General features: G+C 38.5%; 1 protein-coding gene across 1 annotated transcript in view; it reads left to right on the forward strand.

The window, feature by feature from the left end:
* C7 (complement C7) overlaps nt 1–16,680 on the forward strand; it is a 62,798-nt gene that overhangs the window by 29,892 nt on the left and 16,226 nt on the right. The window contains 5 exon segments of the mRNA XM_028875583.2: nt 5,186–5,352; nt 8,762–8,990; nt 9,927–10,098; nt 12,264–12,351; nt 14,595–14,727. Of these exon segments, the coding sequence (XP_028731416.1) occupies nt 5,186–5,352; nt 8,762–8,990; nt 9,927–10,098; nt 12,264–12,351; nt 14,595–14,727 (789 nt within the window).

A 16,680-nucleotide genomic window follows, 5' to 3' on the forward strand; every position in this document is an offset into this window, starting at 1 on the left:
CCAAATGGCCTCTGGTGTTTGTACCTCCCTGTATTCCCCTCTTTTTCATACCCCTCCCTGTTTAATAATTTTATTCTAGTTTCCTCTTTATCTCTCCATAATGCCATATTCTATTTCCTTTTCCTTGGGAGATCCTCTGCTCTCTTCTGGTTCCTAATTAAGCACCTAAGCTTTGTGATTATTCAGGTTGTAGCATACCTGGGAACATCCACATGTGAGAAAAAACGTGGTATTTATCTTTTGGACTCTAGGTTATCTCATTTAGGATGATTTTTCTAGCTCTATCCATTTACATGTAAATTTAATTTTTCTTAACAGCTGAATAATATTCCATTATGTAAATGTGTCACATTTTCATTATCCATTCATCTGTTGATGAACATCTACTTTGTTTCCAGTTTTTGGCTATTATGAATACAGTAGCAATGAACATGGATGAACAAGTATCTCTCTGTTGAGTAGAGGTATTGAGTCCTTTGGGTGTAAGTGAAGGAGTGATATGCCTGGATCTTGAGGTAGGTCTATTCTTAGCTCCCTGAGGAACCACAACACCCATTTTCATAGTGGGTGTACAAGTTTGTGCTTCCACGGGCAATGGATGAGTGGTTATCATCACCAACATGAGTTTTTTTTTTAAACATTTTTTAAAATTGATCTTGGTCATTTTGGCTGGGTTAGGATAAAATCCCAAAGTAGTTTTAATTTTCATTTCATCTAAATTTCATCCCATGCCTAAGGATGTTGAACATTTCTTTAAGTGTTTCTCCGCCATTATTTTTTCATTTTTAATAATTCTCTGCTTAGTTCTATACACCATTTTTCAATTGACTTGTTGTTTTGATGTTCATTTTTTTAAAAAGTTCTTCATATACTTTGGATATTAATCCTCTATCAGATGTGTAATTGATAACAATCTTCTCCTATTCTGTAGACTGTCACTTTGTATGAATGATAGTGTCCTTTGCTGAACAGAAGCTTTTCAGTTTCATGGGGTCCCATTTATTAATTACTGATCTTAGTACCTGTGCTATTGGTATTCTGTTCAGAAAGTCATCTCCTGTGCCAATGAGTTCAAGGCTATTCTCCATGTACTCTTCTTTCAGATTCACAGTATTTGATCTTATGCTGAGATCCCTGATCTTGGTTTCTTTTTGAAAAAAAAAATCAGGTATACAGAGGTGTGTGGAATTATGTCTAGATCTTCAATTCTATTATGTTGATCAAAGTGTTAGTTTTCATGCAATATCATGCCATTTTTATTATTATAGCTCTGTAATACAACTTGAAATCTTAGATGGCTACTCCTCCTGAAGTTCTTTTATCATTCAGGATTGTGTGTGTGTGTGTGTGTGTGTGTGTGTGTGTGTGTGTGTGTGTGTTTTCATAGTAAATGGGAGATTGTTAGAATTTAATAGGGATTGTATTGAATATGTAGTTTGCTTTTGGTAGAATGGCTGTTCTCACAATATTATTCCTACCAATCCATGATCATAGGAGTTCTTTTTATCTTCTTGTGTCTTTTTCAATTTCTTTCTTCAATATCTTAAGTTTTTATTATATGAGTCTTTCTCTTGCTTACTTAGAGTTATCACAAGATAGTTTATTTTTTTGAGGTTATTGTGAAAGGTGATTTTTCCCTGATTTTTTTCTGGGTCTATCTGTCTTTTGTATATAGCAGAGCTACTGATTTTTTTTGTGTTAATTTTGTACCCTACTACTTTGCTGTTAGTGTTATGTAGATCAGCTGATATAGAGTATATAGGCATGGTGATAAGGAATTTCAATTTTATTCTGGGTGTCATCAAAACAATTAAAGCAGGAGTAATTAAGTGAAGGTTTACATGGTCATAGTTGTAGAGAGGGAGGAGGAGCAGAGTACAAATGACCCCTTAAGGTGAGAAATGGATGAGAAGAAAAGTAAAGGAGTGAGAATTCAGCAGTAAAGAGCTAAAAGAACTCAAGTTAGACAAGAGCAGAAAAAAGCATCTCTTGAGTGTGGAGATTAAAGCTTATTTTCCATAAAAGAAGGAGTTTTGCCACATGGATGGAAACAAGATGCCAGTGCCTTTTCTATCGTGGTGGACTTGGCAGTATTAGAACTTCAGTAGTTTGGGGATGAGGGTAGAAATAGGAGTGAAGGCTGACTTAGGCTGATATAGTATTCAGTGAGGAAGTACTGAAAGATCCCAAGTGAAGGATCCTTGGGGAGGTCTTGGGCACCAAGGATATGGCAGTAACACAGCCAAGAAAAATATGCAGTTCAAGGGAATTGATGTGGTTAATGGAGAACAGTTTTTATAAATTAAAAAATATAACTAAAGAATAATTACATCATTTCCCTTCCAATTCTTTCCATGTTGTCTCCCTTCAGGCCCTCCCACTATCCGCCTCAATTCCCTCTTGAATGATTTTGAAAAATAACCCCCTGGATGCAGAGGTGGATAGGGAAGCTCTGGGAAGATGTTGACAGGCATCCACTGTGCTAGCAACAGAAAGCTGCTCACTGATTTTAGTTTGCAATAATAAACACATAGAACTTATTTTCTTTCAGAACAATTTAAAATGATTTACAAAAGCTAACCAATGTACTCTTCCTGTGATACTTAAAATTTATATTCCATTTTACTCACAGGCACACTGATCACCCAAGATCACAGCTAGCAAGAACATGAGATGTATGTTGTGGAATATTTGTTTACACTCTAAAGATGTAGCTCTGCCTAAGGTGCCTTCTGATGGGTTTAATAAAGAGCTGAATGGCCAATAGCTAGACAGGAAGAGGTTAGGTGACACTTCTGGGGACAAAGAGTATTCTGGGAAGAAGAAAGGCAGAGTGGCCAGCTAGACACAGAGGAAGTAGGATGGGCAGCATGGAGATGAGATAACGAACCACATGTGAGTTGTAGATTAAAAAATATGAGTTAATTTAAGTTATAAGAACGAGTTAAGAAAAAGCTTAAGCGAAGGCCATACTTTCATAGTTAATAAGTCTCTGGGTCATTATTTGCAGGCTGGAGATCCAAAGATAGTCTGACAAGAAAGCTTGCTACAGATGTGAATACATGGAATTGTGTTCTTCATTGCTGCACTTGCGATGCTTTCTCGGGGGAATGAGTTTGCCAGAGCAGAGGGTTCATGGGGTCTGGAGACAGAGCACAGAGCACATAAGCTTAAAAACTGCACCAATTCTGTAGAGTCTGCTCATCTTAACCTGGTGTGTCAATAACGCAACGAGTCCCAATCTTTCATGCTTACAAGTATCACTTGGGGAAAGAGGGGAAAACGTAGATTCCTAGGCATTTTTCCCTCAGATTCTCTTTTTCGTAATAATGATTCTTTTTTTAAATTCTATTTGCGTTGGCATTTTGCCTGCATGTATGTCTGCGTGAGAGTGCCAGATCTTGGAGTTACAGACAGTTGTGAACTGCACGTGCGTGCTGGGAATTGAACCTGGGTCTCTGGAAGAGCTGTCAGTGCTCTTAACCACTGAGCTATCTCTCAACTCCCCCAGATATTCTCTTATAAATCTTGCTTGAGCTCAGAAACCCACAGGTACGCCCCCCCCAGCCAGTGGTGATTTGTTAGCTCAGGGTTTAGACTTGTGAGATACTGCATTAAAAAGGCTACTATTTGCATATCAAACCCGAATTAACAATGAAAATGAGGAGGCACTCAGATAATTTATTAAAAATACCAGGCTTTCATAATTTCTCATTATAAAAGTACACTGTGTTCATTTGACAAAATTGCAGAATTTGGACTGTTACAAGAAGGGAAATGGAAATCACTCAAAATGTGATCTGTAAGATTAAATATGTCTAGTTGTGACCTTTGTAAGGACCGATTATAAGTGGAGATAAAAATACGCCTAAAATTATGAGGCACAAAAATGGAAAATAGGAATTCAATTAGTATTCAAACTTTTCAGAACACTTCCCATGTTTTAGGTAATGTATTCCTGTTAATTAGCAGCTTTTAAAAAATTGTTAATATGCTAGACCTAGGGCTGTGGTTTTTCTTCAATATTTTATTGTAATGAATTTCATATACAGAAAATATAAGAATCATTGTAGTTGTTTACATACCTATTACCTATATGAAACAATTATTGTTTTGACATTTTGCCACACATATACTTAAATATTTATAATATTGGCAAGTTACTTAGCAGCATCAATGATCATGCATTTAAAATGCTTATGTTATTCATGGAATTATTTGAAAGTAAATTTCACCTTCATGATACTTCATCTTTTAATATAAGTATGCTTTTTCTCATGATATTCTTTTGCAAAGCATATCTGATATTCTTATTGAACTAAGGCATTTAAAACTAGCAGTAGTTTAGAATATATTCTATATCAGTCCATGAACATTATCTTTTTCTTCACCATCATTCATCATCATCGTCGTCGTCATCATCATCACCATCATCATCACTTAGATAGGGTCTCATGTATCCCAGGAAGATGGTCAACTTTTTATGTAGTAGAGGGTGACCTTAAACTTCTGATCCTCTCTACTTGTTGAGTGAATGTTGAGGTTATAGGCCAGTGCTCGCTCCCGTAACTAGCTTTGCATAGTGTAGGTGTGAGTTTAGGGTTTCCCAAGGGTTAGAAAATGCTCTATCAGCTAAACTATATCCCCAGCCACCCCCTTTTCTTTTCAATCTTATTATTTATGTTCATTGAAAGTCACAGCACAAGCAAGAGGAAAATATAAAGATCTGCCATATACTTCCTGCCCCTAAACTTCTCACACTAGCCACATCTCCTACTACGGTGAAGAAATTGTTAAAACTGATGAATCTACATAGACATATTATCTTTTCATATCATACTAATTGACATTAGGGTTTGCTCTTAGTGTTGTATATTTTATGGATCTTCTCAAATATGTCTTGATGGATAATAATCATTGTAGTGTTGTGCAGAATGTTTTAACTTCTCTAAAAATCCTCTGTGTGTTCTGCCTGTCCATCATTCTATTGTCTTTAGGTTTTGCTTTTTTCAAGATGCCACACAGTTTGAGGGAGTTTTTTTTGTTTTTTTAGTTTTTTTTTGTTTTTGTTTTTGTTTTTTAAAAAAAAACATTTGACACACTTTGCACTTTTACCTCATTAATTTTGTTTTATCTGTGCATACTGACTTAGGCTGACTTATTTCACTTGTTTCTTGCTGTGTAGGAACCCAGGGCAGTAAGCTTCAAGGAGAACCATTTATCAGAGGTGGAGGTCCTGGCTTTGTAGCTGACCTTAGTTTCCTGGAGCTGGATAATCCTGCTGGAAACAGACAGAGGTACTCTTCCTGGGCTGAATCTGTAACCAGTCTTCCCCAAGTCATAAAACAAAAGGTATGTAATGCTCTGCTTGAAGCAGTGGGGAGCAGTCATGTTTATTTGTGTTGGGAAATGAGATTACATCAAGGTGATTAAATAGAATTGGCTGCAATTAGCATTTCCTGCATCTCAATTATGCTTTATATAGTAAAATGAATGCATACATGATAAGAAACAGAAGATGTGGTTAGTTCGTAGATCAGCAGTAAAGCTCAGAGTCCTGTGAACCCAAGGCAAATTAATGAGGGAATTTGTATTTTAACTTTTGCCCTAAATATGATTATGTTTTCTTTAAAAAATTACTTTCTTTGATTTATTATCAGTGTATGTGCATGATCCATGTGTCTTAGGATTTCTCTTGCTGTGAAAAGACACCATGATCACAACAACTCTTATAAGGGAAAAAAAAACATTTAATGGGGTGGCTTACATTTTCAGAGATTTAGTTCATTATCATCATGGTGGAACATGGCAGCATGCAGACAGACATGGTGCTGGAGAAGTAGCTGAAAGTCCTGTATCTTGCCATCAACAGGAAGTGAACTGAGGCGCTGGGTGGTATGTTGAGCATATATGAGACCTCAAAGCCCGCCTCCACAGTGACGCACTTCCTCCAATAAAGTCATACCTATTTTAACAAAGCTACACCTCCTAAGAGTGCCACTCCCTTTGGGGGGACATCTTCTTTCAAACCACCATGGTATGTGTGTGGGCTCACATGTGCCGTTGTATGCTGGGGGAGACCCGTAGACAACTTTGTGCAGTCACCTCTCCCCTTCCCCCTTTGCATGGGTTCTGAGGACTGAACTCAGGCTTTCAGGCTCGCCAGGCAAGTACCTTTATCTGCCAAGTCATCTTGCCAGGCCCTTGATCATATTTTCTTTGGTTTTTAATTCAGAGGGGTTACAGATTGTCCCAGAGGAAGGCATATAGACTCACTTGCTGTTACATCTGTCAGTCAGATTACTTCTCTTCCTGTGTCATAGTTGATGGGCTCCAGAGTCCCACAAATAATAACAGCACCAAATGACAGGCAGAGCTGAGGGTGTTTTACCACAAAAGTGATTTTTATTTTATAACATAATGTATATATTCCAAACAACAACAAAACAAAAACAGAGAACCCTAACCCCCAAAAAACCCTCCAGCCCCACTGAGTTATGTAAACATGTACAGTGAAGACCAAAGATCATACTGGAAAGGGGGGTTAGGGCCACAACACTCAAAACTAGCTGTGATGCTTAAAAAAGCTGGCATTGATAACAATGGACACAAGGTTTTGTACATGTTAAATTATTAATAAATGCATAAATGAGGCACAATGTCTAGAAAACCCTGAAGCTTCCTGGGTGCTGGAAGTGTTATAATGTGTTAGATCACATGAAGAAGAACAATCAGAAATCTGGTAGACAGTTCACCAGATGGATGGATGTACACAGTTTATAATACAGTAGGTGAACAAACATGGATGTCTGAGCTGTGTGCACGTGTACATCACATGTGTTCCTGAGCAGCGAGGGTCTGTGCTCACTCACTCTGTGCATCTTGTGGATACAACTGCACATAAGAAAACACAGAATTTGCAAAATGCTCATGTTGTCCTCTAACGTATCAACCTCAATAGAGCAAATCCACATTTTCTAAAGAAACATTTTGGTAGAACTGATTGTGTGATCTCTTTTCTTTATGGTAGTCAGTATCCAAGATGATGTCTAATTTAAGCAATTAAGAGATATGTACATACTTTTTATTATAATAATAATAATAATAATAATAATAATAATAACAACAACAGATCTACACTAGCCCTTCAAGTATCCATAACATACTGCACTTATTTACCTCAAATAGGAAGTTAGCATTCCCAGGAAAGGTCTCAGAGGGTGCCACCTTTTAGTATTCAGAATGGGCCATTTTCACTGTCCCATATGTTCTTTAGCAATGAAAGTGCTGATGAGAGGAAAGCAGACATTTTTTACAGCCTTAACTACATCCTTTTCCACAAGGGACTATGAGGCAACTTCCTGGTTGGGCAGGAAAGGAATAATGAAAGAACAGACACCATCCAGCATTATGACCATTGAAGGCTATTGCTCAGAAGAGATTGGCTGTCCAGTCCAGTCCTTGGCGACATCACTGTAGTAATCTGAATGTAGCCATCACAACAGTGTGTAGGAAATTTTAGCACCTGTTATAAAGCAGAGCCTTCTTGCTTCCGGGAAAGCATGTTTCCACATAAGTCTTGCTGTTAAAATTTAGCCACCGCACCCTTGATTTCAAAGTTGCTTTTCTTCTGAAAAAACCAAACACAAAGTAATACTGTCTCCCTGCTTTAAGGCATTTCTTCAGGAGAGGGTCTTGGTCTCCAGGAGAGAGATATTACATCTCTGAGTCGGGAAATTTAATTCTAAGTGTAATTATACTTGCTTCCTTGCTATAATTTAAGCACAATTCCTTTTCTTCTGTACTCTGTGGAGGTGAAAACGCATTGTCTTTGAAACAGTCTTCCATTAGCTAGACAATGAATGTTCTTTGACTTTTTGTTTTTTTAATTTAATGCATGCTCAAGCTGTAAACACTATTCTTCCCCTATCTGTTCTAAATTTTCCTAGGTTTGTGGAGATTTTGTTGCAAGGAAGGTGAATTACTTTTTTTTTTTTAAACTTTCAACAAGAAACAATTGTATCAGCATTTTCACCTTCCTTAATTTCACGATCTGAAGACGTTTAATAGAAAATCCAGAAATAGTCAATTCACAAGTTTCATTTTATTATTATTATTGTTAATTCTGTGCTGTACCTGATTTATAAACTAAACTGTGTCACAGGGAGCTGGAGAGATGGCTGTTCGGTTAGGAGCACTTGCTGCTCTTCTGGGGGACCCCATTTTGGTTCCTGCCACTCATGTTGGAAGACTCACAACTGCCTGTAACTAATTTCAGCTCCAAGAGATCTGACATGCTCTTCTTGCTTCTGTGGGCACTTGAATATATGTTAACATTCATTCACAGACACACAGACACGTACACAGACAGACACATACACACAGACACAGACACACAGACACACATACCCAGACACACACAGACATACACAGACACACACAGAGATAGATAGATAGATAGATAGATAGATAGATAGATAGATAGAGAGAGAGAGAGAGAGAGAGAGAGAGAGAGATGGAGAGAGCCCTTTATTGCTTTATCATAGGTGCACGTGAACAGGAACAAGCAACCTGTATAGGATTTGATTCTAGTCTTGCTTTGGCGACTGTTAGGGATCTTGAGATATATGTGCTATAGGAGCAGCTATAATGAAAGCAAGAGGGCCTTTTCCTTTTGTTCCAGTGGGATTGCGTATGCATATGATAAAAAACACAGTCTCACCCAGAGCTCTGAGAACCGACCGATGTCTTTCCTTGGTAGCTGACGCCATTGTACGAGCTGGTCAAGGAAGTGCCCTGTGCCTCTGTGAAGAGACTGCATCTGAAGCGGGCTCTTGAGGAGTACCTGGATGAATTCGACCCTTGCCATTGCCAGCCTTGCCAGAATGGTGGCCTCGCTACTGTCGTGGGGACACAGTGTCAGTGCCACTGCAAACCATACACATTTGGTATGGCATGTGAGCAAGGAGTCCTCGTCGGCGATCAAGCAGGTCAGCGTAATGGGTTTTCACTCATCATGAGGGGCACACTGAAAAGGGACCTCTCCTTGGTCCTCAGCATGCACTGCTTTGTGTTTGCAGAAGTGAACTTGTGCTTGCACATGGACTCCCTCGGTTTTCCATCTCCACGTTATAGCTGTTGAGGTTAAGGTCCTTTGCTTTCTCTTTTTAACTCATCTGAATTAAAAATACCATTCTGGTTTTGACCCCGCATGCTCTCATTCTCTATAGAATAGAATTATGTTTAGAATATCTTCCACCTTTTTTCATCGTTATCTTACAAGGCTTTGTTTTAAAACAGCTCTTTGGGAGCTTCTATCTCCTGCCTAGCCTTTCTGATGGCAAGCTCTTTGGAACATAACACAATTTTGTATTGTGTACCATTAGTCAATATTTTTCAATAGGCAGGTGGGGTTTCAATTATCTGTCAAAGTGGAAGCATCCTTCGCTGGTAGGGATTGGAATATGAAGTGGGGATGATTGTAATGTCTCCTTCCCTTCACTTTGGTCCTTGTCTGGAGAATCAAATAAAAGATGTAATGTACATGAAAGTATTTTGACACTCACAAAATAATCAGCACACTTAAGATAATGCAAGAATTTCTCTACATCAGGCTGGATATGGATACTCTAAGTCAGTGAGGAGAGCCTTTCTGGCTGTTGTAAAACCCACTAGAGAACACTAGGAGGTACTTGGAGAATAACAAAGGAACAAGAAGTTTGAGTGACTTGTCCAAGACTGTGAACTAATAGAATACCATTCCTGGATTCACACCTAGCCACTGCAAGATCTTACAATATGCCCTTTGCAAATCTCTCACAAGGCCGTTATCCCCCTGCCCCAGTAAACACATTAGCAACAAGCCCAGCACTAAGGTCTGAAGTCTTGTTCTCCAGCAGTCAAGAGCCCTTTTTCTTATATTACAGGAGGGGTTGATGGAGGTTGGAGCTGTTGGTCTTCTTGGGGCCCCTGTGTTCAAGGGAAGAAATCAAGGAGTCGAGAATGTAATAATCCCCGTCCCAGTGCGGGTGGCAAGGCCTGTATTGGAGAAACAACTGAAAGCAGGGAGTGTGAAGACCAGGACTTGGAGAACTTGCGGTAATGGAGATCAGACCTTTTGGAAGTTACTTAAAGTATACTGTGCAGTGAGCATGAGGTTGACGATAGCTGCTCTTAGATGATGAGACGTGGAGTCATGATTTTTATCATTGTTCGCTTTGTCCCTTAGCACTGGAGTCAACAAAGGAGGGACGCCCGTCATGGCCAATAACACTGGCCGTTAGCTTCAGGTTTTCCAGACATCAGGGAGTATACAGGGCTAGGAAGTGGAGTAGGCCCATGGGTTTGCTCCCTACTTGCTGTGTAGTCTTGAGCAAGTCACTTGATAGACCTCTAAAATCAGAATAATAGTTGCAGGTAAGCCGATAACAAAATACACGTGCTAAATGAGATCAAGCATGTAAAAGTAGCTGGCACAGGCACATGGAAATCTTCACTAAATGGGTTGACTTTCAGCTACACTACTGCCTCCTATTTTCTTGTTCTCTGGGTCAAGCACAAAGCCAGACACTTTAGATGGATGGTATTTTGCCAAGCTGGTCTGGTGGTGATCTGACACTAACTTTACATTGGCTGGGATCATGCAGAAGCTCTCTCAGCTTTCTTGACTCAACTGTACCCCTATGCCAGAATTATTTGAATATAATGATTTATTCACTTCATTGGGACAGGGTTTCGTGTAGTCCAGACTGTCCTCAAAATCACTAAGTGACCGAGGATGACCCTGTACTCCTGATCTTCCTGCTTCTACATCCCAAGAGCAGCTTGTGTCACCGTGCCCAGGTTTTTTCCCCCCCTGTGGCAAAATTATTTCATTTTTCTAAGCATGAAGACAATTTTATTAGAGTTTAAAAGAAACACTCCTAGAGTGAGTGAGCTATAAATCTCATTAGCTTCTCAGAGGAGAAAAATGGAAGAGTAAAGAGGGAAGGAAGAAAAAAAAAAAGAAAGAAAAGCCATGCTGCTTAATGATATTTGGAGGTACTTTTGCAGTGGACCTATCTAAAATCTCCAAAAGTGCATTGGTTGGTCCATTTGTGGCATTTTCCAAAGTTCAGAAACTAGACAAAAAAATCTTCCAGTAAGATAATTTGAAGGTCATGTGAGTTAAAGAAAGAAACAAGGTGTTTAGGAATGTGATAGATAAGGACATAGGCTATCTTTCATGCCTTGTAAAATAACAATAGCCAGTATCGGTGAGGAAGCCAAAGGACAATGAGTTATAGTGAGAAAAGAAGGTGCATGTACCTCCAAGAGGATGAGTGGGAGGAAACAGTTCTCTGCCTGAGGGGGTCCCATTTCCCTCCCTTTTACACTAAATTAAATCTATACAATGGAGTAGTAACAAACCCTTATATGTAAAGCCAGAGAGAGGGGAACATTCTAAAGGAAACATGTAGATAATCTCCTCATTCTCCTCCTGCTCTTTTTTGGTGGTTGTTGCTCCAATGAGGGAATGTATCCTCCTGATCATCAGAAAGAGGAAAATTTTGATCATCACTTCACATTTCTGGTTTCCTTGTGGTGTTGCAAAAGATGAGGAATTTGGCTGAGAAGGAAGTGTCATAGCCTACTTGTGTTCCTCTCGCTCAGATTTCACTCATTGGACAGGATTGGTGGTATAATGATCACAGAGGCAGTATGGACAATCACTGTTTAAAGATGGATGTCTCCATTGTTATTATCATAATTAGAATCTCCTGTTGGGCTGATCCTGGTGATGGTAAATTTTCAGGAATAGCACTGGTGATGTGGCATTAAGAATCTCTGCTCCTTTTAGACTTGATATTCTTTCACCAAGTAGAATTACTTTCGTGATAAAAGGATTTCAGAACCCAACATCAGGAGGCACAGTGATATCTGAGACAGACAGACAGACTCCAGAAATAGCATAATGTAGATGCATTATCATCTTGAATACTAAAGAGTATCATCTTGCTTCCTGCTTGCTTCTCATACTATGAACCCTGTAGATATTTAAATCACTGTCTTTTGCTAGATTGAGTTTATGCTCAAGGTATTTAAAAAAGTATAATGTGGTCACATATTTGGTTCTGAGAATAACAAAAAATATATATCTATGTTCTTGTACTTTCTACTTGCATACCTTCAGATAGAAATGAAAAATTTAATGTAATATACTATATCAACTAAATTCTGGAAACCAATCATGTTGATTTCTGTTTATTTCTGTTTTTTTCCAGATTAATTGAGCCACATTGCTTTCATTTGTCTTTGGTTCCAAAAGGATTCTGCCCATCACCCCCTGCCTTAAAAGATGGATTTGTTCAAGTTGGTTATGAAAAGATATCTTTTTCTTTTATAAATATTACAACTTATATCTCTTTACTTGGTCATAACCTATCTCCTTCTCCATGGTGAAATAGTGGTAAAATATTTCATATGTGCATTTTAACTTCAGTAGTGGGGGACTTCATCTGTGGCATTTCCTCTTTAGCTCAAGGAGATTCAAATTTTGTAGAAGGTAGCATTCCTTCAATGGTTTGGGATGTCAATACTGACATACCCTGATAAATTAGAGATACCATCATGCCAGAGGGCTAGTCAACATCAATGTTACTAAGTATGAATGTACACACAAATTCTTAAGATTAAAGAATTTTCTTTATTCTTTTCATCAAAAAAGGCTTTTCTTAAAAAATTTCATCATGAAGCATTTTATTTACCTAAAGAGATACTTTTTAAACCACCATCTGATGAGATATAGGTTATCACACTTTTACCAATTTTTATGCTTATAAAAGGACCCTGGTCATCTTCCATTGGTTGTTCTAGTGATGTCACTTGGCATTGCGATGCTCATATTTAGTTTTGGTCCCAGTTTTTCTGATGATTGAGCTTTGAGTCCAAAGTTCAATGGCATCTCTTCATGGGTCACATAAGAGATATCGCTTCATAAGGATGCCCTCCATGCTGCCAGCTTTGCCTTCTTCGTGAGACATTTTAATTTTTAAATTCTAGGTCCTTAAGCTCACAAAAATGAGAGTTTGCTTAAATGTATATACTATTTCCACAAATGTATACACTGTTGAGAAAGTGAAGAGGCAGAGGAAGAAGAGGATAAGGTAGAAGAAAGTGGTAGAATGTTCTACACACTCGCCATGATCTCTGGGCTTTAAATAAAACATGTTTAGAGAACAATATAGTGTAAACTCATTCATCTTAGCAATCCATGAAGCTCTTCTGCTTTTTTAGGAGCCAACATTTTTAAACACTGTTTCAGAATGTCTACATAGGTCACTCAGGGAACTGTAAAATAGAGATTGCTGCTTGATTCCCATCCTCCAACCCTTTCTGTTCAGTAGGTTGGGGGTGGAGCCTGGGAGTCTTCTTTTTTAATTTCTCTAAGTGGTTTTCATATAGCAATGTTTGGATGGTGTTGAGTCAAACTTCCTCATCATGAAGTCCCTCTGGCAAAGTAGAAGAAGGCCGAGGGCCTACAGTCAGTAACTGACATGTACCTTCCCCATTGTTTCCCATTAGCATCTATGAAGGAGGCAGACCAAGCCGCAGTAGTATGTCTGGCAATGATAACGAGGCATGGGGAAATTGGGGTTCTATTTCCTAGAGTAGAGCTGGGTGAGATTCCATCTCCAGACCTCTTCCCAGGCCTGTTATTTCTTCAGCATTTCCCTGGGGGCAGAGAACCAGAAAGAAAGGAAAGGAAGCAAGAACCCCAAATGAGGGCAATTATTCCCTCCCAGGATGGGATTTGAAATTCCTTGCTTTATTATGACAACTTACCTTCTAACATTATAGTATAGGCTAATAAAATGTGTAATCCATTCAAAGCAGTGTTTCCATAACTATAGTGAAGAGTGGGAGAAGATCAACATCATAGTTTTTCAGAAGTCATCAATGAGCTAGGTGTGGTGGCACATGCCTGTAATCCCAGCACTTGGGAGTTGGAGGGGTGAGATTCTGAGTTTGAGGCCAACTAGGGCTCCTTAGTGAATTCCAGGTTAGCCTGAGAGGCACAGTGAGACTACCTCAGAAAGCAAAACCAACCATGAGCTGACAAAATGTCATCAATCTGAAAGACTTTCATGAAGATATTGAGGATAATTTCTATTATGCTGACATTTATTAGATAGTGTTGTCAATGAATAGAATACATACCCTTTACATGAAGAACAAAGGAAAAAAAAACTACTTCCAAAATGTGGTGGCAAACTGCCTTTTCCTGCAAGTGTATAAGGGAAGGGAATTATTATAATGGTGTCCACTAAAGTGATCTTAGTGAAATGCTTACTTAGTGCAGCACTTGGTATTTCAGGAGCAATCTATACATTTATGATATGTTGGCATTTATGGCTTTATTTCAGTAAATGGTGGTACTAGTGTTGTTGAATAGACCCTTACAGGGGAAAATGCTTTATATTGATTTTCTAAATCAATTGTTTCATGGATAATTAAAGTTAATTATGATTTGCAGGCCAAAAAAACCTAAAGAAACAGTTTGTTAATGAGAAATAGGCCAACTCAACCTTTCTCCATTTTTTATCTTTGTTTAGGATGAAGGTACCATGTTTCCTGTTGGGAAAAACATAGTATATGCTTGCAAGGAAGGGTATTCCCTTATTGGAGATCCTGTAGCCAGATGTGGAGAAGATTTACAGTGGCTTGTTGGAGAAATGCATTGTCAGAGTGAGTAGTCTTGGTTGTAGTATATATCCTAAGATGACAGAATGATAAAGAAGAAAGTGGATCAGGATAAATAACCACTCATGTTAACCCCAATACTGTAGAACAAATTGTCATCAGCTTTACATTATCAGCAACTCACCTCCTTTTCATGAAACGCTAACAGGAGCATGCATTAGTTATTTTTCTCACCACTCTGACAAAAATACCAGATCAAAACAACTTGAGGAAATAAAGACAGTTCACAGGGAAGGTCCATCATGATAAGGAAGCCTTGGCAGAGCGAGATTGGGTGGTTGCTCCCATAGCATCCACAGCCAGGAAGCAGAGAGAGATGGATGCTGGTACTCATGTTTCTGTATCTACAATACTTTATATTCTTTGCATTGATTTTCATGTTAAGTATTTCTATGGATTTATCTTTCACTCATGAATTTTCCGTGTAATTGTGGTATAGTCTTTTAAGAATTCAATTGAACTGTTAATATGTTTTTCTGCTATTTATATTTTCCAATTTTTTGTTCTGTTTTTCAAGACAGGGTTTCTCTGTGTAGCCCTGGCTATCTGGGAACTTACTCTGTTGACCAAGCTGGCTTCAAACTCGGAGATCTGCTTGCCTTTGTTTCCTGAGTGCTGGGTTTAAAGACATGTGCCAGCACTACCCTGATATTTTCTAATGTTTTGTAGAAAATTTCCACTTTGTCATTTAGGTTTTTGATTGTTTTTATTTTGTTTGTTTGTTTGTTGTTTTTTTTTTGAGGCAAAATTTCACTCAATTGCTCATGCTGTTGTGGAATTCACCTGACCACACTAATAGAAATCCTCTTGCCTCACCCCCAAAGTGTTGAGTTCACAGACATGAGACACTATACTTGACATCATTTAGATTTCCCAAAAAAGTAGCTGCAGCTTTTTAAAGGCACATAACTGTTAATTTCATTCTTTGCATCTCTTGTGTCTGTTGTATTTTTAGTGGACACATTTTGGTCATTCATACAGTTTTAAATGTTAGATTAGTTCTGACCAAATGCCACTCTACACAGGAAAAACTTTAAGAGCAATTTGAGGCTTTGATGACATCTTTGGAGAAGATGAGTTTTCTATCTGGTCAAGAATGAAGCTGCTTTATGACTGGTTAACCTTTATTCCAATGGTGTCTAGCCACTAAGTGATCTCAATGAAAAGTAGGACTTTCTACCTGGGTATCCCCCCTTTTTTGACAATACTGGAGCCCTGGATCCTCTCCCCTGTGACTTTCTTGCAGTCTCCATGAACATTTTAACCCTGAACTGCAATTCTCTCCTTAGTCTGTTCTTTACCATGTTCTTATTTTTATTTTGTTTTAGTTTTTCAAATTTACAAATACCTTATGGAGAAAAGCGTTACCAAATCTGTAACCACTACCTGAGATTTCTCCTCTCCCTGGAATCCTGGACCTCCAAATCTCCACTCTTTTGACAACTCTCTGATTCTCAGAAACATTTTTCTTCGACTCTTGTGCAACTTTCCTGTTTGTCTTGGTGGGAGAGAGCTGAAGGACATTCTTGTAATAGATCTGGCAGATGTATCATGCCAGAAACACACTCAGTGCCAGATTTGGAAGGCACGCCATGTGACTAATGCTTAGCCTTGTTCCACCAGTACACAGCATATTTGGCAAAATACAGGCACTCAATAATGATAAATACTGTGTTTGAATAAGTGAATGACTGAATCTTCTGATAAAGACAGTGCTGAAACATAGCAATGTTGTATACAATTGTCCAAAATCCATGAGGGACTTTGCAAAGATTTTTGTTTTCAGTCATGATTTCTGACTTGCTCTTCCTAACTATATACATCTTTTTCATTTTTTTCCCTGCTGTTTTATTTTTAAATAGATTTGGACTAATGAATGCCAGTAAGGGAAGGTTTGAGATGGGAAAAACACAGAACGTTGCACACTTTTATGGCTGC

This window comes from Peromyscus leucopus, chromosome 11 (genome assembly GCF_004664715.2).
Source record: "Peromyscus leucopus breed LL Stock chromosome 11, UCI_PerLeu_2.1, whole genome shotgun sequence".
In the NCBI taxonomy this organism is placed as follows: Eukaryota; Metazoa; Chordata; class Mammalia; order Rodentia; family Cricetidae; genus Peromyscus; species Peromyscus leucopus.